The sequence below is a fragment of the Chlamydotis macqueenii genome, chromosome 17, assembly GCF_036417535.1.
Source record: "Chlamydotis macqueenii isolate bChlMac1 chromosome 17, bChlMac1.mat, whole genome shotgun sequence".
Classification (NCBI taxonomy): Eukaryota; Metazoa; Chordata; class Aves; order Otidiformes; family Otididae; genus Chlamydotis; species Chlamydotis macqueenii.
In genome coordinates, this window is record NC_141572.1 from 10,801,527 (window position 1) to 10,823,641 (window position 22,115).

General features: G+C 45.6%; 1 protein-coding gene across 2 annotated transcripts in view; it reads right to left on the bottom strand.

Annotated features, from left to right (window-relative positions):
• Window positions 1–1,315: 1,315 nt before the first annotated feature.
• The window catches only part of GGT1 (gamma-glutamyltransferase 1), a 60,160-nt gene continuing 39,360 nt past the window's right edge, over window positions 1,316–22,115 (bottom strand). Inside the window, exons 5-18 of one of the 2 annotated variants that reach the window (XM_086761694.1) lie at window positions 15,038–15,149; window positions 12,585–12,752; window positions 11,811–11,938; window positions 11,485–11,574; window positions 10,324–10,516; window positions 9,047–9,204; window positions 8,020–8,169; window positions 7,371–7,507; window positions 6,317–6,504; window positions 5,379–5,506; window positions 4,398–4,510; window positions 3,204–3,317; window positions 1,976–2,160; window positions 1,316–1,836 (exon numbers count right to left, since the gene is read on the bottom strand). In XM_086761694.1, the coding sequence (XP_086617820.1) occupies window positions 2,017–2,160; window positions 3,204–3,317; window positions 4,398–4,510; window positions 5,379–5,506; window positions 6,317–6,504; window positions 7,371–7,507; window positions 8,020–8,169; window positions 9,047–9,204; window positions 10,324–10,516; window positions 11,485–11,574; window positions 11,811–11,938; window positions 12,585–12,752; window positions 15,038–15,149 (1,823 nt within the window). In that variant the 3' untranslated portion in view covers window positions 1,316–1,836; window positions 1,976–2,016. Of the gene's footprint in view, window positions 2,161–3,203; window positions 3,318–4,397; window positions 4,511–5,378; window positions 5,507–6,316; window positions 6,505–7,370; window positions 7,508–8,019; window positions 8,170–9,046; window positions 9,205–10,323; window positions 10,517–11,484; window positions 11,575–11,810; window positions 11,939–12,584; window positions 12,753–15,037; window positions 15,150–22,115 lie in introns of both variants that reach the window. The other variant, XM_086761695.1, reaches the window with a different exon arrangement.

Here is a 22,115-nt window from a genome sequence, read left to right on the forward strand (position 1 = left end):
GCTAGAAGAAATTCAGGAACTTAAGTAAGACCACGCATCACGAACTGTTAGAAGCAGCTCAGCAGCAGTTCCTCAAACTTGTGTGTCTAAGTAATTTCCCAGAAAACAGTTACCTTCCAGTTTCAGAACACAAGCTTTTTCAGTTGTAGTTCAGACTAACTACGGTGACGGTAAGGTTTCAATAACCTATTTTGCTGTGCAATAATTTTGTTTATTCCTCAGATCCCACTTGGCCAAGAAAGAGCTCAGCTAGTCCTAAGTCCAAAGGGCCGGGTGTTCCCAACAAATAGCAGCTGATGCTGTTCTATAAACAAACTTGTATCAAAGCTTCCTGAACTGGCCTGCAAATTGGATTTCAACAGCAGCCTGCCACTGAGTGGCATCTATCATGGAACTGCAAGAAGTAGAAAAGTCAAAGTCTCAGTTCAGCAATAAAAGGGTACAGATTTGGCCCTAAACCAATCTCATTTTTAAAGCAACACAATGACTCTAGGTTATTTACAGTCACTGCCTTAGCTGCACCTAACAAGTCATAATCAGTAACAGCTCAGGAAAAAGGACCACAGAGCACTTTCCAGGCAGCTTTTGGTCAGCGCCACTCATTTAGTGAGAGTGATATAAGCAAATACATACGTCAAAGTTATGACTCTGATTTAAGCATGATCTAGCTATCACCTTATTCCTTGAAACTAAACTCTCCTCAATTCCAGGAACTACTGGGAAAGAAAGAGTGCCTCATGCCTTTCATTTTCTCTTTATTGCATTCTATATTTTGAGGTTCTTACACACTGACAGGAAGTTTCAACAAGCTGAATAGATTACTTCCGTTACTGTTACTTGTGTTTCAAGGATTTGATAAACATCCCTAGAGCCTGATGAACATGCAGTTTTGATCTTAGGCTAAGTTTATCTGATGTGATGTTATTAGTCCCTGCTGGTAGGTGAACACCAAAACCCCCTCTTGCATAGGTACAGACACTCTTAGCTGTTCCATATCAGACACAAATTTCTGAGGGGTCAGTAATCGTCCAATTAATGGCAACTTACCTTCAAAGAAGAGTAGCTGCAGCATGTCCTTTGAGAGGCTTCCTCAGACTCTGGTATTTCAGCCCTGCAGTATGATGTGGTAAAAAGCAAACTGGAGAAAAACAAGCTTGTTTTGGATACTTAACTTTTTTTTTTTTTTTTTTTTTTTTTACTGATAGCTTCATCAAAGGAGTGAAGAAAAGAGAAAAAAAATCTCAGGAGAGCTTCTTTCATGCAGACTCTCACCATCCCTTTTGCCAGTAGCAACTGTGCAAGGCAAGAAAAAATATGTGATTCCGTATTTATTTATTTTAGTTGTGCTCAGAGTTTTACAGGTAGCATCTTCCCTTTAGACCTTCTCAACAGAAATATAAAAAAGTTTGAAGCCACTACCCCATTTACCCATTCATCTCCAATAATCAACTGAAGTGAAAAGCAGAAACATCTTTTGCTAAAAGAAAGAGTGGTGAGTTTGTGAAGGCTTATCCCAGTCTAGAGCTGGGCTTCCTGTTATGGCACAGATCTATTAGCTTACATCTTAGAAAACCCAGTCCTCAGAGTCCTGTAACTCACATCTACTCAACAGGAAACAAATCTCTTCTTTAGCAGTGACAGGGACATTCCCAGTAGCTGAAGGTGTGCAGGGAAAACACTTCCTGCAGCCTGGGTGAGCTGGACCTTCTTCAGAAACTCTGGGTACCCAATCTGTCTTCATGGGATGGAGAGGAGGCAGGGAACAAACTCTTCAAGGCAGAACAGACTCTTCAAGTAAGTACTGCACGTCCTGGTAGACATGCCTGTCTTAGCAGACTGCTGTGGCATGAGGCACTTCGGTTATGGCTGTAGAGAACTGTCCCAGCTCTGTCAATACCACCACAGGTAAATTTGTTCTCTTTCCTGTGGGAAGTCCCTGAGTTGTAGACCTAAAGAATCTTCCCCCCAAACACACCTCAGTGTCACCAGACTACTGAAAAAAGGAGCTGAATCGCATCAGTAGCCTGCTGGGAAGCCACCTTTCCGGGAATCAGAGGCTGCAGCCCATCCTTTGTCTGTTCTGAGAATGGCCTGCACAACAGCACCACCGCTCACCCGTGTGGTATCGTGTTTTCTCTTCTTTAATTGTTCTTCTATACCCTGCAATGCAGAAGTGAATGAGGACAACAGGAGAGAGAAACTGCGCAGGTGCCATAGCCTGCAACCTGCATCTTCCATGACTACCCAAGCGTTCAGTGCCGGTATAAGGTAGGTCTCCTACAACTACATGCTCTTCCTCCTCTCCCCTTTGCTTTTTGGGATGCCCTGATTTTGAAGAGGTGGAATTGAGAAGATGTGGCATTTGTGGTGCTCAGTTTGGGCTACCAGTACTATTCCTGGTCACAGAGTGTTCTGCCTAAGATATTCATATACCAACAGCCAGAACTGATGGATCCTGTTTGGGAACAGGGGAAAACACGACTTGCAGAGAGCAGGGCACCCTCCCCAGTGCAGGCAGATATCTCAGCTGTTACCTTAATAAGAAGTTTATTAAAGGAGGATCTTCTGCATAGTTGCATTAAGAAAACTGCCTTATGTAGAATGTTTTCCCTAATATAAAGACATGGGATGAGATATGTACAAAGTCTGTGTCTCAGGCCTCTGGAATGTGTAATTCCTCAGGGTGAATGAAGATGCCAGCTCAGGCAAGTGGTGTGCAGAGCGAGGCAGATCCTGCCATCAGCTCTCCAGACTGACAATGCTGCACAGAGACCTTTAACTGTGAAAATATTTTCAAGTTTGTTCTCAGGTCCCTCTGTGCATCCTCCCTTGGTTGCTCTGTGCCAGTGTTTCAGGATTCTTCGGGAGGTTGCACAATAGGACAAGAGTTTCCTGAGGGTCACTACATTTAGACTGCTGAAAGGTCCAGGCCCCGATGTGGTTTGCTATTTTGCAAGTCCTTTTAGCCAAACAACATAGCAAGAAGATACATATCATCGTTTCAGATGTAGGTCATGCTTGCATGCTCTAGTCTTCAAACCCGCGTGACTGAGACTAAAGGCACAGATTGAACAGCTTATCATGACCCAGTACTTGACCTGTGTCAGCTTTTAACACTGCTCACCTAGGAACGTTTGGCAAACAACACTAGGAACCCAGCACCATACAAGTTCACACACACCCCTGACTCTAGCTGGACAAACCTCCTCTATTTGCTGCTCAAGCTCTGTGATGTTGGGAAACAGCTGATCGTGAATTCTGGGCTCTTCCACTGCTTTCTTCACATCATAACCAAACCAGATGGAATTCATGATCGCCTGTGAGAAGCAAAGAGCCTTAGCGTTAGTTAATTGTCTTCAAAGAGGCCTGACCCTTGTAGCAACACAGGCAGAGATGTCTGAAGGGATGTTTACCAGAGCACATAAAAGGCGTAGTTTCTGGTCCCAGCTGCTTTCAGCAGTTCCTCTCTTGGCTAAGCAAAACACAGGTACATTGCAGCAAGTTAGCTTCTATATGCTTAGGAGGATTCCCACACAAAGAGACAGTGAGTTACTAAAATTAACATACCAAAAGGATCAGATCCTCAAGCTATTGTAGCTGGATTTACACTGCTATGATTAAGCTAGTGCTGGCTTAGACACGCAGCCATCACCTCAGCAAACATATAGCTCCAGCCTCCCGCTGCTGTGCAACCGGTTTCCTGAAACCTGGCTCATCTCTACACACTTAGATTGCAGGTTGTAGCTACTGGCAAATCCAAATAGCCTCAGAATCAAGGGCTTAGAAAGCTGCTGGTAGTGTTTTTTTTTATGGAGACTTCTCCTCTACCTCAGCCAGTAAGAAAGATCCAGTCTGGTGCTCTGAACTGCTGTGTGTGCTGGCACAGCAGACAGCTTTCTCCTGCAATCACTTTTGGGCTAGCTGGGCATTCCACAGTCGCTCACAGAGAGCCTGCGTGTCAGAGAGCTCAACACCATGCCTGGCCTAAGTTCTTATTTAGCTTCTCTGTGTGACTTTCATCCAAAGTTTAGGATGTTGGATGGGAACAGCTCTAAACTAGATAAAGAGACCAGTTCGCAGAGATCCAAAGAACAGAAGTCAAAGCTAAAATGAAGTCACAAATCTTCTGCAAGTGGTAAGAAGAACTTCCCAAAGGAAACGACCTGGAATCACTACAGGTGATTTAATAGCAGACCCTCTCTGTAGCTTTGGCAGGAGTTGGCATTGGAGGTCTGGCCCTCAGAAGGCCAGGCAGGAAACTCCCTTTCAGGTCCACAGCAGGGAGCCACAGGCACGATTACATCACAGGTGGAGACCTGAGCCCCTTAGCCCAAATGCTGCCTCTCCCCCACCTTGTTTTGCCACCTTGTCCCCCGTTTACCCATATCATCACATACCAATGCTGTTGCTGTAGTTATTTTTGTTCCTCCAGAAGCACCAACCACCATCTTGACCTTTTTGGTTTTATCCACCAAGATGGAAGGGCACATAGAGGACATTGGCTGTTTACCTGTTGGGGACACAGATGTAACAGAGGCTCAGCTTTCTACCTGCAGCTTACAAACTGCCAGCTCCTGCTTCATGTCTTAAGCCAGAGCCTCAGTATCCACCTTCCTGACTCAGCTCATGTGTCTTGTTCAGCCCTTGGGGATCCCACTGTCCCCTGTACCCATCTCCTCCTTGCTCCTGTAATGCGAACCCTAACCCTGGTCCTTCACGCAGAGGCTGAAGGTGCCTTCCTCCACAGTCCTTTCCCTGTTGGGGTTGTCTGTGATGCAGCTGCCTCCAGTACACGATGGGACTTCCCTTTCTGTCCTTACATTTCCCTGTCCCTCTCCAAAACGCGGGGTACAGGAGGGTAGCAGAATCCCAGTCTGCTTTACCAGCAATGAGATGGGTCTGCAAGAAACAGTGGTGGAGCAGGGAGGTTGCTTGGGTTAGGTACGTGAACTGGATCTACCCAAAGCCGTCCTACAGCTCCCAAGGCAGCCCAGGGAGAAGGTTGGACAGTGCCATCTAACACTTTGCAGTCAGCTCCTGCTGCTGCCTCCCTCTTAAATCAGTTCAAAGACATCTTTTGCAGCCCTAAGTTATTTCATTTCACAGGTACTGAGCTCTCTGGGAAAGGACTTCTGGTTGTTGGAAGGAGGCATACACAAGAGGTTGTCTTTAGACAGCCTCTCTTGCTTCAGGATGCACCAGGGGCGGGCGGCTGTGTGCTTTTGGCAGGGGTGCCAGGTGACTTGCTTTCATCCTCTGCAGAAAGCCCCAGATCTGTGCCAGATCCCAGATATGCTGCAGCCTACCTTGCAGACACCACAGCATTAATATGCAAGATATGGCCAAAAGACTGAGTCAGGAAGGTGGTTTACAGCTACCTGGTGCTATGAAGTTTGCTGGAGAAGGAGGGATCCCAAATCCATTGATTATGTAAGGTGAGCTGAAGTCATCCATCTCATCATTAAATATGATTCCACTCACGTTGGATCGTACATCAGAGCCAAAGCTAGAAAAAACAAGTTGGCGCAGACATGTCAAAACCAGAACAAATCCAGGAGGAGCTTCAGGTGAATTACTGCCTTGTGAAACCCAGGATTTGATTGGAGTAACTCTCCATTTCCTCCTGTTGTAAAGGACATTCTGTCACCCCTTGCGGGAAGGAAGCAGCTTATACCGTGAGTACACAGCTACACAAAGAGGAAAGGCAGCCCAGAGCTGTATAGCTCCCCTGCAAGGACCCCAAGGAGAAAAACAGCACAGCAACTAAACACAGCCAATTCCCCTGCCAGCTGGGTACTACTGCACTCCATTCAGAGGCAGCACAGCTCAAAGGCTGGCACATTTGGGGACAATCAGGGTTTTGCTTAGATGTGTCAAGCTGGAGACATTTTCTATGGACAAAAAGAACCTTCATCCCCCAGCCTCAGGCCATATGCATGGAACACAGCTCTTCCTGACAGCACTCAAAGTCAAACGCTGCACTTCCAGGCCAGCTGCATTAACTCAAATTCCTTCCAGAAGCCTGGGAAATCAGAGCCGGCAGCGATACTACTGCTTATGAGAAGATCCAGATGCAGTGAATGTTTTCTTGGTGAGTGAACCCAACATGACAGAGACATATTTTGTCCTCTGACCCAACCACACAGGCCTCAGTGTTAAGAACTGACCTGCAAGCTCAGCAGAAGTGCCCATCAACAGTGCTACCCATCACTACCCCGCCAGAGAGAGGAGAGTTCAGTGATGTTTTATACCAACCACAGAACCACCGCTAGGAAGATGGCAAAGGCCTACACGGAAGTAATGTCTGAGCTCATACTATTGGTTGATGGTGCTGGTGGCGGACACAGCACTGCCGTCATCAGCCACAATGGAGAGGTGGGATGTACCGGCATTATCTCCAGTGTAATATATTGGCTCATAGTAGTCAACTGGATGGGAGGTGTTGTCTGTGATTTTCCTCCGGAGACTATCCGCAAAGAACTCGGACGTCACATTTCTGATCGCCTGTCAGAGAAATCCAATGCAGTTACTCAGCAGATTAAGTTTAAGAGACATGTAGTTATGAGGCTGATATCCAATACTTCAGGCCACGTAAGAGTGGCAAATCCCAGCAGTGCAGCTAGAGTTTTCCAGCAGGGGCTTTCCTCCTTCTTGAAAGATGGACATTGTACCAAAGAGGATTTTAAGCAGTCACAGAAGCAGCTGTTACAATGCACCCCTCTGTGTAGGAAGTTAATCAGCATCCATCATTGTAGATCTATGGAAAACTGTCCTCAACACTGCTGTAAGGTGTAGGCAAGCAGTGTAACACTTGCTTCAGAGATGAGAGGAGAGGGATCGGGTTGAGAGGACTAGACCAAGGCAAGCTCTGATCATTGCTCTGTAAGTTGCAAATTTGTGTCCATCAGGCTGGGATCAGATCCTGCTGCTTTTGGAGAGTCACAGAAGTAAAAGCACAAAGTGTGAAGCTGGGAAAAGCAGGGTTCCTGCCTCACCCCTTCCCATCCGTTGGTCCATTTACTATAGGCAGGACTGCAGTTAGAGAGCCACAAGGATGCTGGGAATGTCATCTAATGAATAAGACCTCAGACACTATGAAAACAGGGAAGATTAGCCCTAGATATACTCAAACACTCCTGGTGAATTGAGCATTTTGCTTTTCCTTACAGCAGGAAAGTTTCCTCCATTTATATCCCTCACAGCTCAGCCATGAGTCACATAGGACTTCACGTCTGATTCAGAGATGTTTCCATGCCTGTTAACAGCAGGTGGCACAGAGCATCTCTGACAAAGTTTAGTTACCCAAAAACCTTAAGCCATGTTCCAGTCAACCTTGGTTGTTGCAGAAAGAAAAGGCTTTTGCCAGGTACCTCTGTGATGTTGACAAATTTTGGATCTCCCAGTAAAGTCCTCTTGGCATATGCAAAGCGAAAGGCCTCCACAATGCGGTGGTACGTCAGACCTTTCTCCTCCGTGGTTTTGATGCTGTCAGCAGAGAAATTATATCCTGGCAACAGAAGACAAATGATTGTCAACACAAGGGAAGGCACCCAGCAATGGACTGCTAATAAACCCGTGTCAAATGGTAAAACCCTGAAGCCTAGTCTCTACAGAGATGCAGTCGCTGGACTGTGCTAATCTCTGCATGGAGAACACAGGAGCTCTGGTAGTTCTGAGCACTGTGGGAGTCAAAAGCAGAATTTGTACTTGCAGAGACATTTTCCAAAGAAGCCTCAAATACAAGTTAGTTTCCACCCATGCAGGTGCCAGGGAAGTGCTCCAGTCAGGAGCATATTTTTCCTCTCGCATCTGTATTTCAAGCAGGAAGGCGATATCCCTGAGTTTACAGCAGAAGAGGAATGTTTCTGCATCTCTGATCCCTTCAGGGCTCTCAGACTTCTCGCCTGCTGGAGGGCTATTAAGGGAGGTCCAGCTCCCAAAACAAAAAAAAAAAGGCATTGACTTTGGAGCTCTCCCAGCTCCTGCTCCCCGTAAGGCCCTGCTCAGTGGCACTCTCACCTTTCAGTATGTTGAAAATAAGGGCTAGCACTGGGCCGCTCAGGGGGGCACTAGGCGTGTAGAGGGTAAACTCCCCGAGCGCGATCTGTATGGGGTCTTCGATCACTGTTGCACTGTAGTCCCGCAGGTCATCCAATGTGACAATGCCCCCTGGAAAAGAGAAAGAAACTCTAGATGCGGGTTTATGTGATCTGTGCTGGGAAGAGGAGGTCATACTCCATCACCATGCATCACAGCAAGGGCAGGAAGGAACACAGAAAAATCCAAAAAGTTGCAAGGTAAAGAAAGCAAAGGTGGATGCATAGGAGATGAATTTATTCCTTGATAGATACAGATGCAGCTCAGATAGCCTAAGCTTGAAGCTGGGCTGATTTACAGCAGCCAAAAATCTGGTGAACTATCTTTTTTACAAAGGAAACCAGCAATGTCAGGTAACAAAACATCATTAAGGGTCTGTTTACAGGAGGAGGATGCAGATTTTGGGTGCAGGTGCTTTGTGCTACCCCACAAGCAGAATAATTTGTATGTTCCATTGTCTTTCTCATCAGAAAAGGGAAGACAGTAATTAAAAAGTAAATAAAGCCAGTAACTCATATGAGGTTGACTGAAGCTAGCCAATGCTAGCCAGTAAGGATAGGATATTATCACCATCTAGTGGCATCGAGGGATTAAAGAAGCTCAGATTTTACAGGACCATGTGTGTAATGTTTTAGGCAGAAACTTGTTGGATTCAGGCTCTGTAAACAGCGGTTGTCTGCTAAGCTATATGCAGAAACTCATACTGTACTATACAGTACAGAAATGCACAGTATATACTATCCATTTCTGACTGCATTTCAAGTGCATCCATTGAAGTGCTAATGGCTTCTCTTTTGGGTGTCCTGTTGCCACAGCTCTCAGAGGTGGCATTTCAGGCAGCAGGCCTGACCTGCTTCCAAGGCTTCTGCAGGTCACCAGCTCTTCCCTTGATGCTGAGCTGCAGCAGTCAGGTCGCTCATGCTGTTTGGACAGATGTCCTGTTTCTCACCTGCACTGCGGATGTCATCGACGATCTGTTTTGCCAGGCTTCCTGTGTAAAAGGCATCTGCTCCTTCACTGGCTATAGTCTCGTATGTGTTGGCCAGTTTAGGCATCTTGAGGATATCACCCTCGTGCAGAATTTTCCCTCCTTTGCAGAACACTTCACTAACAGAGAAAGGAGATTGAGAAGATCAGATCTGAGAGACAAGTTCAAAACTATGTGTACCTGTACCAGCTGACACAGTATTTGAGTGCTCATGCTAGCGGCTTCTTGGAGAGAAGAAAAAATGCCAGAGCCATGCCCCAGGGGTCCTGCTATCTTGCACTGGGACATAAAAGTGAACAGTAGTTTCTGACTTGGGATTCCTCATTGCTCAGAATTTGGTCACTGAAGTCTGCAGGAGGGAGCATCAATCTTTCTCACCAAGGCAGGCTACCCTCCCCATACCTGCCCAAGGGCCAACAACTGTCTCAAGATGCCACAGTCCTTGAACTCAAGCAGTTCTGCTCAGAGCACAGATTATGAAGCTATGAGGCTCAAAGCCTCCAATGAGTCCTGGAGAATACATTTTGATCCCTGTTTCTCAGAGCATTTCGGAGGTAGACAGCTTCCTCTCTAGCTCCCTCATCATGAATCACGAAATGTGCTGCTGTAGACCTGTCAGATGGAAGTACAGGAGATAGGCCCAGGCTGTACACCCCAGTTGGACTGGAAAAAAAAAACTGCAGCTGGCAGAGATTTTAAGGAAAAGAGAAGATGAAGCATCCTCTTCAGCAGGGCTGGACTTAGACACCATAGGTTTGACTATAAGAGGAAGTGGAGGAGTATTTTAAACCCTTCATGTTCATAGTCATTGCCAGAAGTGGGTGGTCAGAGGCATTGCTCCTGCCTGACAGCAGATGAGATGTTCAAGGAGACTGCGCAGTTGCCCAAATGCAGGTAAGATTAACTTAGTGCACCTACAGTATGAGGAAAAGCTGGGGATTCAGAATACATTGCCATCTGACAGATTTATCCCAGCAGGTACTCTGATTCCACTTTTGCTCAGGCAAATGGACTTTAAGAGCAGAATTTATCTCCCTTTAAAAGTCAGGACTGAACATTTCTAAAACTGGCCACATGATGTAGCACCTTCACATAGCTGGAACAAAATCAGCAGGTACAGTGAGTACAGTCGCTGGAGCAGAGGCACACTCCTCACAGACACTACATTACACAGACTTTTCAGCTAGGATGCAGTTACCCCAAATTTCTTTGCACAGAACAGCAACTGCTCTACCTACCACAGTGAGGGATTGCTTTCAATTGACTCCTCTCTTGATTTAATGGCTGCTGCAAGGCCTTTCCCAACAGGGAATCCTTCTCTTGCCAACTTGATGCTGGGCAAAAACAAGTCTTTCCATGCCAATTTGCCATGACGCTTGTGAGCCAGCTCATATCCACGGATTTCTCCTGGTACAGCGATGGACAGTCCTCCTGGAGCAGATAAGAAATGTATTAGTCTTCCACAGCAAGAATAGAAAGCAAATAATGGAATAGGAGATAGAGTAGGCTTCTTCGTCAGCCCTGTTTTTAGGTAGGGATTACGTACACTACGACCAGCTTATGCATATGATGCTAACAGAATTATTCTTTCTGACATTTACGCCTACATATTCCAGTCTGTTGAAACACCTCTATCCTCTTGCTGGTAATTCAAGTTTTCGGGTCATTTCCCCTCAGTAGGCTCTGTACCAGACAAAAGCTGCTCAGAACACAGAAGCTATCATAGCTGCCTGCAGTTTCCAGTCCTTCAGAGAACTGGAACAAGCTACAGTAAGAGGACACAGACCGTGTACATACTTAAGCCAAAAACTTGGTTGCAGCATTGTAACTGCAATCGCAATAGATTGGTTACTACATTACACAGTGATGCAGCAGTTTGCATCAATCCTGCTTTTACTGGCATCTCCCAGAAGTGCAACACACTTCTTAAACCCCCTCCAAAGTGCTGTTCCTCCTTGGTTACAAGGAGTGACCATGAAGAGAACTAGTTACTATTCCTTTCTATTTTTAACAAGAAAATATGTCCCTGAAAGGAACTGACTACTTCTCTGAAGCCCCTGAACCATTAGCTGAAGCCACCACAAAAGGTATTTAGGGAGGACACTTGAACTGACAAGAGCTAAGTTGATCCATAAACATTTATTCAAAGGGGTAGAAAGGAAAGATGGTAGATACTGAACAGGTCACACTCGGGCCTTTGGATTCACCTGCATTTTCATTAAGTGAAAAGCAGAAAGCACTGAGGTGACTGACTAGTTTGAAGGACATTTCTAGGTGAGAAATCCTGTAGATATGCAAGAATCTAATCATAAGAAATGTTCTTAATTCAGACGTGTCAGTAGCAGCTCATGTTGGAGCTATGTGGTCCCCACAAAGCAGTGAAACAGCCTTTGCCATACCTTTCAGAGAGAGCTGTGTGTTATTCCCAAACATGTCCTCCGATGCACTTTTTGGAGCCACCTCTCTTGCATTAATGATTTCCACTTTTCCTTTAACAACAGAGCAAGGAAGATGATGTTTAGCTCTGGACTAAACACAGAGGCATGGTCTCTGCTGAAGCAGTCCGATCAATATGAGCCAGCTTCTTGGCAATTATTTTGAGGACAGCATGTTCCCCCAGGCGCTGTGAGAGTCAGTCATTTACCTTCACCCAGGTAGGATAAATCACCTGCTTTAGATAAACAGTTCTCACACTGTTCCAGATGTGTATGGCCCTATCCCTTACCTGTGCTGCTGTAGATGGTAAAGAAGAAGCCCCCTCCAATGCCCATGCTGTGAGCATTCATCAGTCCTACACAAAGCAGAGCTGCAATTGCAGCATCCACTGCTGATCCACCTTGCTGAAGGATGTCCCTGTGCAGCAGAAGAGAAGGCATCGTGTGGTCACATGTTACAGTGTCTCAGCTACCTGTGAGCAGTGGGGTCATCTCGTCAGAGCAGCTATGACAGATTCTCTAATGCACATTTGTCTATAGGTTCCTCAGGAATAGGAAGTTTTGAGCTTCCATCACCTTAGAGAATACATGCTAATGGTCTAGGCGCAGACCAGACCAGCCCTCATTAGAGACACATCCAAACTAGCTTGAAAACACTGAGATGTGTCAAAGTATGTTTGGGGACAGGCATCCCAGACACATTCATTACACATGAGAAATCACAGCTTTCTAAGGACCCTGAAATCTGCAGCACTTGCATCTAGAACTGGAGGACTGCTTGATAAACGGTTCTTAAAAGGAGCTTGGAAAGCATCTCTTGTTCCCATTTTTCATGCATTTAGGGAACCTTTGCCTGCTATGTTGTCTTTGAGCAACTACAGGAACATTGGTCAGGGGTGGTAAAAGCCCAGATTTTATTATGGCCTCCTGTTCCTACAGGGAGATTAGAGATTGTCTGTGCTGGGCAACTGCCAGGCTCGCACCTGAACATCGGGGAAACAACAGTTTTGTCTTGTGCAAGAGCTGTCAGAGCTAGGAAGAGTCACGGCACAATTAGCGGGTACCTTCCAATTATTGAGCACTGCCCCGCATCTGTAGCCACAGCTGCCCTCTTATAAGTGTGTGTCTCCCTTGAGTCAGAGCGCAGCCCGAAGAAGAGTCCCAGGAACAAGATGAGTCCCAGCAGGGCTGCAGTGAGGACTCCGGTCACCACATAGCGCTGCTTCATCTTCCTGTGGGAAGAGACAGGATCATCAGCCTTCCTGCTTCTGGGGCACATGGGAACCAGGGAGCAGATGATCAGGCACAAGAGCAGTCTTTCCATCTGCCTTCTCCCACATCCACCGTTTCCCCCTCTGCCCAGCAACCGGCAGCCCTGCATGGGGAAGGGCAGTTTGGGAAGGGGAGGGGGAAGGCCAAGGGAGGTGTGAGGCCAGTTCTGGCCTTGACAGTTACATCATGGTAATGTCCTGTTTTGAAGTGAAGCAGAATATCAGGAAGGGAGGCAATGTTCAAGATGTCGTGCTACTGTTACCTTTCAGTGGTGACAGGACAACCGATTGCTCCTTGTGACTTTACACTCTGAGGATTTTAGATGCTCAGCAAGCATTTAGGTCACTGGACAGGGGCCCAGTGTCAGATGACATTTGATCTAGTTCCCAAGTCAAGTCAGCAATAACATTAGAGACTTTTTACCAGATTTCCTCCTCCAATGCACACTGGCAGGCCCTTTGCCTCCTTTGAAATGTGATGGAGTCAAGGACTGCCTCCTGCCCACACCCTGGAGGCAGGCTGGCTTTGCCAGGTAAGCAGTCATCTGTGTTGACCTCTTCCTCCCTACTTCAGAGTGACGTGGTGAGACTGTATATACGACTTCCCATCTTTCCAGCCCTTGCTTTTTAGCAGGATTCCATGAGTTCTGAGCTGTGAGCAGTGAACAGCTTCCTCCTCCCCAGATCCTCTCTCTCCAGAAGGTCGTCAATAACCAGTGCAAAACACGTCTTAGTCATTAGCAAGCAACCTTGGCCAAAGCTATTTGACACACCCCAGTGTGAGCACAGCACCCTCTCTGGTTCAAGGTCCTTGGTCAGAGCCTGCCACTTCTAGAGGGCAATGGCCAATGCTCCTCTGTCCATGTTTCTCAGTCCTGCACACAGTTGCTCCTGGGGTGCACAGGGTTACTGTCCATCTGTGAGTGAGCACAGGACACCAAGGAGCTCTTCAGCAAGTGTATTCCAGATACACACCAGTCAAAGGCTACTGAGGGGATGGAAAGTCACTGTCACCTTTTTGGGACTGACAGTTCATTAAATGCAGCTTGAACAGCTACTCTTTGGCTCATTTCCGTTCCCCTTACAGGACTGTTTGAGCAAAAAAGACCTAAATTCATCATACTGCCTTCAAGGACCAACTTTCCCCTGCGTAATGCAGCTTTGGGTTTTCACTGTCACTACTGTACTTGCACAATAGCCAAGATACTCTTTACTTCTCCAAAGCATCTGCCATCCTCAGAGAGAAGGCAATCCATGGCACTGGGTGAAGAGTGGATCCGCCAATCCCACCCTCCATGGATGTTCAACAGCCTAAAGTAGAGCAAACTCCAGCAGTCAGAGCAGCAGCACACGGATGAGGGAGCAGTGAGTGTGCCAGCATGGAGCTGACTACAGGAAACAGGCCAGGCCAGCCAAACCACAACTTTTCTCAGAGGGAGGAGATTTGCAAGCACTGCCCCCTCAACCTCAACCCTACTGCTGTTATTTAAATTCGGACATATACATTTGCTATCCAAGCCCTGCATCTGGGGGTCTCTGTCGGAGTACTAAAGGTGTCTATCTCCAAGTAAAGCTGCTTAAACCAGGGTGTAAATCTACTCTATCTGCTGTTCTGTAAACAAATGTCAACCCAGGGCAGTAAAAGGTAAATGGATGAAACCTCTTTCCAGGTTCTAGAACTTGATTTACACTCAACTACTTTTAAAAGAGACCAATGGCGTGTTTGCAGAGCAATAACTGTGCAGGAAAACAGAGAGGCCATTATGTCCCCAACAATAGCTCACACACAGCCTCAGGGTTTAAAGACAGTTTTGTTTGTTGGCAGAGGGAGTTCAGCTTCAGCACTGGCAGTCTCCTCCAGGCTTCACAAGAAATGCCATGGGATCTTTTATCTGCGCCCCAGCTAGGCAGAAGGTACTTTGTTCCATCTGAAGGCTGCTCTGTGCTGGGCTGTCCTGCAAGCCTGGGGTGAATCAAGCCCCGAAGCTGGTGTGTTAACCCGTAGGCTCCTGGCTGGGGCTGTGCAGCTCTCCACAACTGCCTGCCTCCCTGTCAGGCTCCTGTAAAGATTTACTGCCTTGTCAGACAAGTTGTTCTGAGAACAGGAGAGGAGAGGGGGAAGCCTTAGATGGTATCTCTGCTCTCATCTTTCACATCCTCTCTGGATTCGGAGGACACTCGTGAGCATCTCCTAGACCCAGAAGAGCTCCACACTGAGCGCCCAACTGCCCGGTAAGTGCACAGACCTTGAAAAGTGTCCTCCAGCCCACTTCATATGCCTCCGGCGCAGCTCCCGGCCCATCGCCAGCCTCCGGGGCGAGGATAAGACACGCACCGCTGCGGGCAGGAACAGGCACCCTGCCATGAAGAAGAGACACTGATTGCTGAGCACTGCTCCTGCACTGCATTGTGGCATCAGTGCACTGCACTGTGGTATCTGGGCTGAGCCTCTGGTGATGAAAGCCTTTTGCTTTCATCTGCAAGAATATCCAGGGTCATTGGCCTCTGAGCAGCTAATTAGCTGGGGTTATCTGCTCCAAGAGAGCTTGCACTGAAGAAAATGAGGACAAAACCAGAACAGAAAGTACACAGTGAGTATCCTTGGCTCTTCCTCATGAGTTCAGCTCTTCCTTCCACATCCAAAGTCAGAGAAATTTGCAAGACTTGTTTGCTGTTCCAAGTTATCCATTCTCTACGTTGCTTATACCCCTGTTTGCTAGCGGTTCAGTAAGATTTAGTATGACTCTGGCTAACTAAGTCGGGTCTTTGCCCCTTTCCTACTAACAGCAGTTGCTATGCCTTCCAGGCATGTTATGCCTTCCCCACATGCCAAATCCAGAGCTTAGGTTGCCCATTCCCCCTCAGCCACTCCTTCACTACACGATTTACCGTTCTTAGGTTCTGGCAGGCTAACATATGCCGTAATTATCCAAAGGCCAGGGGATAAACGCCTTACACAACAAGGACTGTGTAAAGATTACAGAGTTTTAACATCGAAATTGCTTGCTGTCTACCAGGCCAGAGCTCTCCCATTGCGAGGAGGTCTCTGCATCTCACCTCAAATAGTCCCAAAATAGCGGCGAGTGAGCTGGTGCAGGCTCAACATACCTTTACTCTTGGGCTGAACTGGAATGACTTAGATGCAATATTTCTAACAGGTTTGTGTTAGCACAAATGGCAGAAAACTTTGTAACTTTGATATGTTCACACCTGCTCGTCTGCAGCTTTGCAAGGCAGGACATAAACTTCCTGAGCGAGCACTCTCCTTTTGTGAACAGTCCCAAAAGAAAAGGGTTTGTTTCCCTGTGCCTTCTGTCTTTTACTCACACACAAAGCTCTGGTCCCATACAAGCCTCCCCACACAGCCTTGCCCTGCAATTATTGCAATAAGACGTGAGCTTTAGCCATTTGAGATTCTGATCTACAAGTTTGTGCGCTAAATATTTTTTCCCCTCAGGTCTTTTGCTATGACTTACAGTAGCAGTCACCAGGATGCCTCTGGTCAGGACTCTGGTTCTGCTGCCAACCGCACAGGCAGGCAGAACCTCTATCAGGTACTGGTCTTCATGGTGACTAGCAGGCATCTTTTCCATAACTATTTCTACCTTGTCCACATGACGCCTTCTAGAGAGTTTAAACAAGTTATTAATAACCACCTTTTGTATCTAAGGAAGTAACTCCCAATTCAAGTCTCACACAGACTTCTGTAGAAAAGTGACTCAAATATTGAAGTATCTGGAATTCAAAACGAGCAGGTATTTTAAGTCTAGTTAATTCTAGGTCACACAATTAGACAGGAGATATGTTCTGGTATTAAGCTGGAACTTAAAACCATGAAGTTCTTGTACTTATCCATCATGAGATATTTAAGTTGAAGTCTTATGCAGTCTTCACCTCCACCAGTGACAAGGGAATTAAAGCTGAGTTCAGCCAAGCCATGAAGAAGCCCAAAGAGGCTTCCAAATTCAGATCTAGAGACTGGTCCTGCCTGGAGCACAGGGCAAGAGCAATCCCTGGAGAAACACAGTAACTCCGTTCAGCTCGGTTAAAAGCCTTCCTCATAGCTCACACCTCCATGTTAGTTCCTGTTCAGCTGGCCTGCGCTGGGTGACTTGCTTCCTCCTTCCCCTCAGGTGCAGCCTTAAGCTTAAAAGCCTTTAGCACCCTCTTTGTTAAGCCTGAAATTGGGGGCTCATGTGCATAAAGATCAATTTTAAGAAGGCCTCAGCGCAGATCAGTGGTCCCTACTATGATGTCAAGCCAGAGATAATTAACACCGAACAGAACCGAGCAAGAAGTCCCAGAATAAAGCCGGCTGTTCCAGCTGTCTTTCAGGTATGCTGTTCACAAAAAGAGCTATTGTAATCAGGATTTGCCACTCCTCCACAGGCATTAGGTTTTCTGAAGCCTGATGGCACATAGTATTCTATCCAATGTAAACTCTGAGTTTACTGAGAAAGAGACAATAGTTTCCTCTTGAAGGAACTTTTTTCCCCCAAAAAACTTCCATGTTTCCTGCAGAAATGTTAGCAACAAAACCAACATTTTTTTTCACTTTAAGATGCTTCAGCATAAACTATGAAGTGAAAAAAAAAAAGGCAGAAAGGTGGAATAAATGCAGAATACCCCGTTTCACATGGTTTTCACAGCATTTTTTAGTTGGACGCCTCCTGAAATTCCAGAACTGGCAAACTTAATCTCAAAAATGCAAGTCATTAAAGTTTTATAAACTCACGCAGAACATCACTGTTACATTGACTCCCAATTTAAAATCAAAATGCTTCATTAAAATAATTCTATTCTCCCAACTATTGCAAAAGATATTTTCAGATGCACTTCTGCCATTAAACTAGAAGTTGTTTATTAGACCTCAGCTTATTCAGACTGACTAATCAGGTCCTATCATTCTCTTCTGGCAAACTTTCATGTGATATATTAAAACAGCGACATTGGCCCATATTCTGTTGAATATGAAATCCCACATAGCACTTCCAGGCCGAGGGCAATGGCTTAATGAAGGTAATTTCTATTTCTCCCTTACCTCTTGAAAGTATTTGCAAGTCCGTCTTGTCCTTTAGTGCAGATCTTTATCTACTGATATCCTTTGAATATCCTTTCTGAAGCAGTGAACTCCTTTCTAGGGACAATATACCCTTGTAGCAGTAACCACTTACCTTCTGTTAAAAGCTCCCTGAAGCATACCGTACTATGTGATATTTGTACTGCTCTGCTCACAGAAATTAACCCATTGATACTCATTACGTTTGAATTCACAGTGCCAGAGGAATGCATATGCAATCATTGACTAGGTGAAGAGTCAAGAACCCACACCTTTTAAAATGCATATTTTAGAATCCACAAAGGTTGCGTATCACCAGCAGAATCATTCTCTGTTCTTGGATTTGGTTACTACATGGTGCAAATGTGAGTCTTCCCACAACTCATCACTAGCTCTTAAGTTCTGATTAAGCAACTGAGCAAATACATGGTCATCTTAAGAAGTGCTCCTATCTCCACGTTGTCATGCACACTCACACCCCTCTTGCCTAACGAACTGGCACCTTTGTGGTTCAAAGAGATTCTGGATTTTAAGTGTGCACGTACCTTGCAGCTTAAACCCAGACACCCTGACAGATTCAGCTGTGATTTGGTGGGAAAAACCCCTCTGCCAATCGTGAGAGACTGCCTGCAATGCAAGGGCACCCGATCAGCTCGCATATCTGTTCTTCAGCAATCATGGCTACACACTACTTTACATCGTCATTGGGTTTATCTTGGATTAATACTCCAGCTGCAATGCTTGTTCTGCCACCCCTGCTCCCAGAGCAGCACCCTCTGGCAGGAAAGATGGCAGAGCATGAAGGTAGGGATGAAGAAACCTGCCCTCCATCACTAAACCTCACTGAAGCTTTTAAGCAACAATCCTACATGTCTGCTTGTTCCAAGTGTAGAAGCACAGATGCAGCTCAACTGCTGTTCAATAGCGTAGCATAAACCCCAGTAGCAACCCAGACTCAAGGTAATGAGCTGCACGAACTGTCTTTGGACTCTAAGGACCAAAGCTTATGCCACTGCTGTGGTCCACAGCTTGCTAGAAACCTCAGATCCAGCTTTGAACACGAGAGCTGAATGCTCATCCAGAATACAGCACAGGCAAATCACAGCTTCCCTGAAACTTCAGCACAGCAAGGATTCAAGCCCACATGTCCTAAGCCTGATTTTTAGCCGGATGCTGTCCTGCAAAGGCAGAGTGAAGCAAACTCTGCCTAGATGCCAGTCAGCACTGCCAGGTGCTATCTTCTGACCTACCAGGATCAGTCAATGGTTAATGTCTCAATTTCAAACTTGACCAGTCCCTGTGCTCCACTCCAACCTTTGATACACTGGATCTTTACCTACTTCAGGAGGATGGTAGCTCTACTACAATGACTCATTAACAAAGTTTGGCCTAGCTTCAAGACGAAAAGTTTTTGGGAACATAAGCCATATCTCCTCTGCTTCAAAATACATCTTCTTTTCTATAATGTCAACAAAATGGAGTTGTTTAACATTTACATTTGGTAAAATCAGTTATTATAAAACATGAGCATTCCAGCCTTGTTTGGAAGGGATTTAGCATGTGTCTGTCTTTCAAACAGGACTTTCAAATACTTCTTTAAGACGTTTCACCAAGAGGGCAGGTCCTTTCAGTTATATTGCTATTGTCCAAGAGATCTTGGGCAAGAATATCAGCTTTCTGGAAAGCAGGTACTGGCACAGAAAATATTCTGCAGGCTCAGAAGGGATTTGATGTATCTTCTGGTTCTACCAGCCAGTCTGAAGTACACATTCAGATTCCAGGCCATATTCAATTAGTAACACATCCTGTCCTCACTGTATCTAACATATCAATGTGAGACACATGATGCTCCACAGAAAAGATTGTGACAGGAGCTGTTCCAAAACAACTGTCCTCTGAAAAAGCAGCCAGTGTGGAAAGGTATCTGCTCTACGCCCCAAACAAACTGAACGGCACTTTCAGTCTGTCACACTTTTAATATTAAATGATGAATATTTTACATGGGAATTTAAGATGCGGTCTACTGAACTGAACCCTTTTCTTAATTTACTCACCGCATAGGTGTGACAGTACCAGGTTTTATGCTTAACAGGAACTTTAGAACTATAAAACTATGTCCTTGAAGTAGGTCTAGGTCAGAAGAGTGTCTCTCTGTCACCACATCTGTCTCAGAGGGTGCCACGTGACATGCAAAGGCTGCTAGCCGTAAGAAGCCGTGACTGTGTGCTTCCTCCCAACCCAACCACTTTTCCCACAAGCCAGCTCAAGTGATAACCAGTGATAGATGTGTCTGGTCATGATGGCTGCATCTCACTCAGAGTGGATTCAGGGGAGACAGATAACACCACAATAGCCAAAAGATGGCTATGCACTCCCTAACCACAGTGCCAGTTAATGGCCAACTCAAGTAGAATTTGGGAGAAACTAACATCTACAGCCAGTGTGCAAATACAGCTATGAGTCAATTATCTTACTCCATAAATGGTGAGCAGCCTAAGAGCCCTCTGAGCTCTCCTGCACAGCAGTGGGCTGCCCATCAAGATCTCCCCTCGGGTAGGGACGGCTCTCAAGGTTACTCCTCGAGGCTGAGAGATGCCTTGCCGCAACAGATCCTCAGTAAGTGACTAACAGCATGCTAAACTTTGAAATCTTAGCTAAGTGATATAAAGGATTATATGTGCACATATAATCCTTTAGACACAAACCATTGGTCAAGCCTGGAACGAGGATTAGATCCAGCCACACCTAGACTCCTCTCTGAGAAGGAGTTTAGAAAGCAAGCGGGTCCTTTCTGAATCTCATGACTCAATGGGAGGCTCTCCCTGACAGTTTTGTCTGACCCTGTCCTCTCTGCAGTAAGTAATCCAGTGTACTTTGCCATCAAATCTTGTTAAACCACTGTTACATTTATCATTTACTATCAAACTTTGTTAAATCGCGAGTTTTTATCAATAAAATATATTGTTGCTTCTCTCTTATGAGTGAAGTGCATTGCTTCTATCCTTAACAGGAACCCCTGTTCTAAATCATAATTATCCAACTGTTACTTTCCTTCTCCACTGCTGAAAGGCAAGTTTTATAAGAGTGAGCCACCAAAAATTGACAAATCCCTATGTCCCTCTACAAGGGCAATGCAGTCTCATCTGCGGCATATTCCTACCAGCACAGAGCTGCAACAAGTTGGATGCTTCTCAGCAAGCTGCTCTTTCACTTATGCACAAGCAGAGTTGAGAAAGGGATCAGATAAAGTTATGAAACCTGAAGTTTCATATTTCAATCTCACCATCCCGGAATAAAAGAGGGGAGAGTGCTATGAAATAAAGAGAGGGGGAAAGAAGAAAACCTACACTGGTGGAAGGGAAAAACAGAGGAAAAGGGAATGTGAAAGAGTCAGATAGGAGGACAAAAAAGATTGAAGAGTAGGAAAGGGGGAATCTAAAGGGGAAAAAAAAAAACAAATTACACCCACTCTCTAGTTGGTGTAGTGTCTCTGGTTCTGACAGGTGGATAGTCTGCTAAGTACAGGTTGCACTACGCACAACTACCTCATCTCACTTGTACATAGTCTTTGGGAACCGTCAAGTATCTCTGTCTAGACATTAATATAAAAGATGGTCCTGTTATAACTCAGCCTTGCACGTTTCAAGCAGCAAAGCTGCACCTCAAACAGTAATACGATGTTTAATGCAGGTGCATTGCTGCCTTGTTAATCTCAACATCTCAACCCATTATAAAAAAAGAAAAAAGTACCTCCTGCAGGGCTTGTCACCTCTTTGCATTTGTGATACTCAAGGCATGGTCACCTGTAGCATTCTCCAAAAATTAGCATGCACTATTACATTGAAACATGAGGAACAATCTCCATTTGTTCCTTCTAAAGGAGTGCATCCATCAGCGTATGAAGCAACGCCTTCACAGCTCTTGTAATAGAACTTGCTGATACTGAAAAGCATCAGGCAACCTGAAGGCACTTCTGGGTAGTTTTCCTTTTTGCTTCTTCCCCCATCCACTATTGATTTTTTGTATAGGAATTTCATGAAGCAACACCAGCAATGACTCACACAACACAGATCATGCAATCACATCTACTGTTCAGACTCCTTTTTATGGCAGAACATGTGATCCAAGGTCTCAACTTCCTAATTTTTTAACTAATGCATTATCAGTTGTTACAAGATGTCCTCATTTTGCAGGCTAGCTATTTTTATCATGAGGAAGTCTTTCCCCTCTAACAGAGCAATGTTGCAATCCAATAGTACCTGACC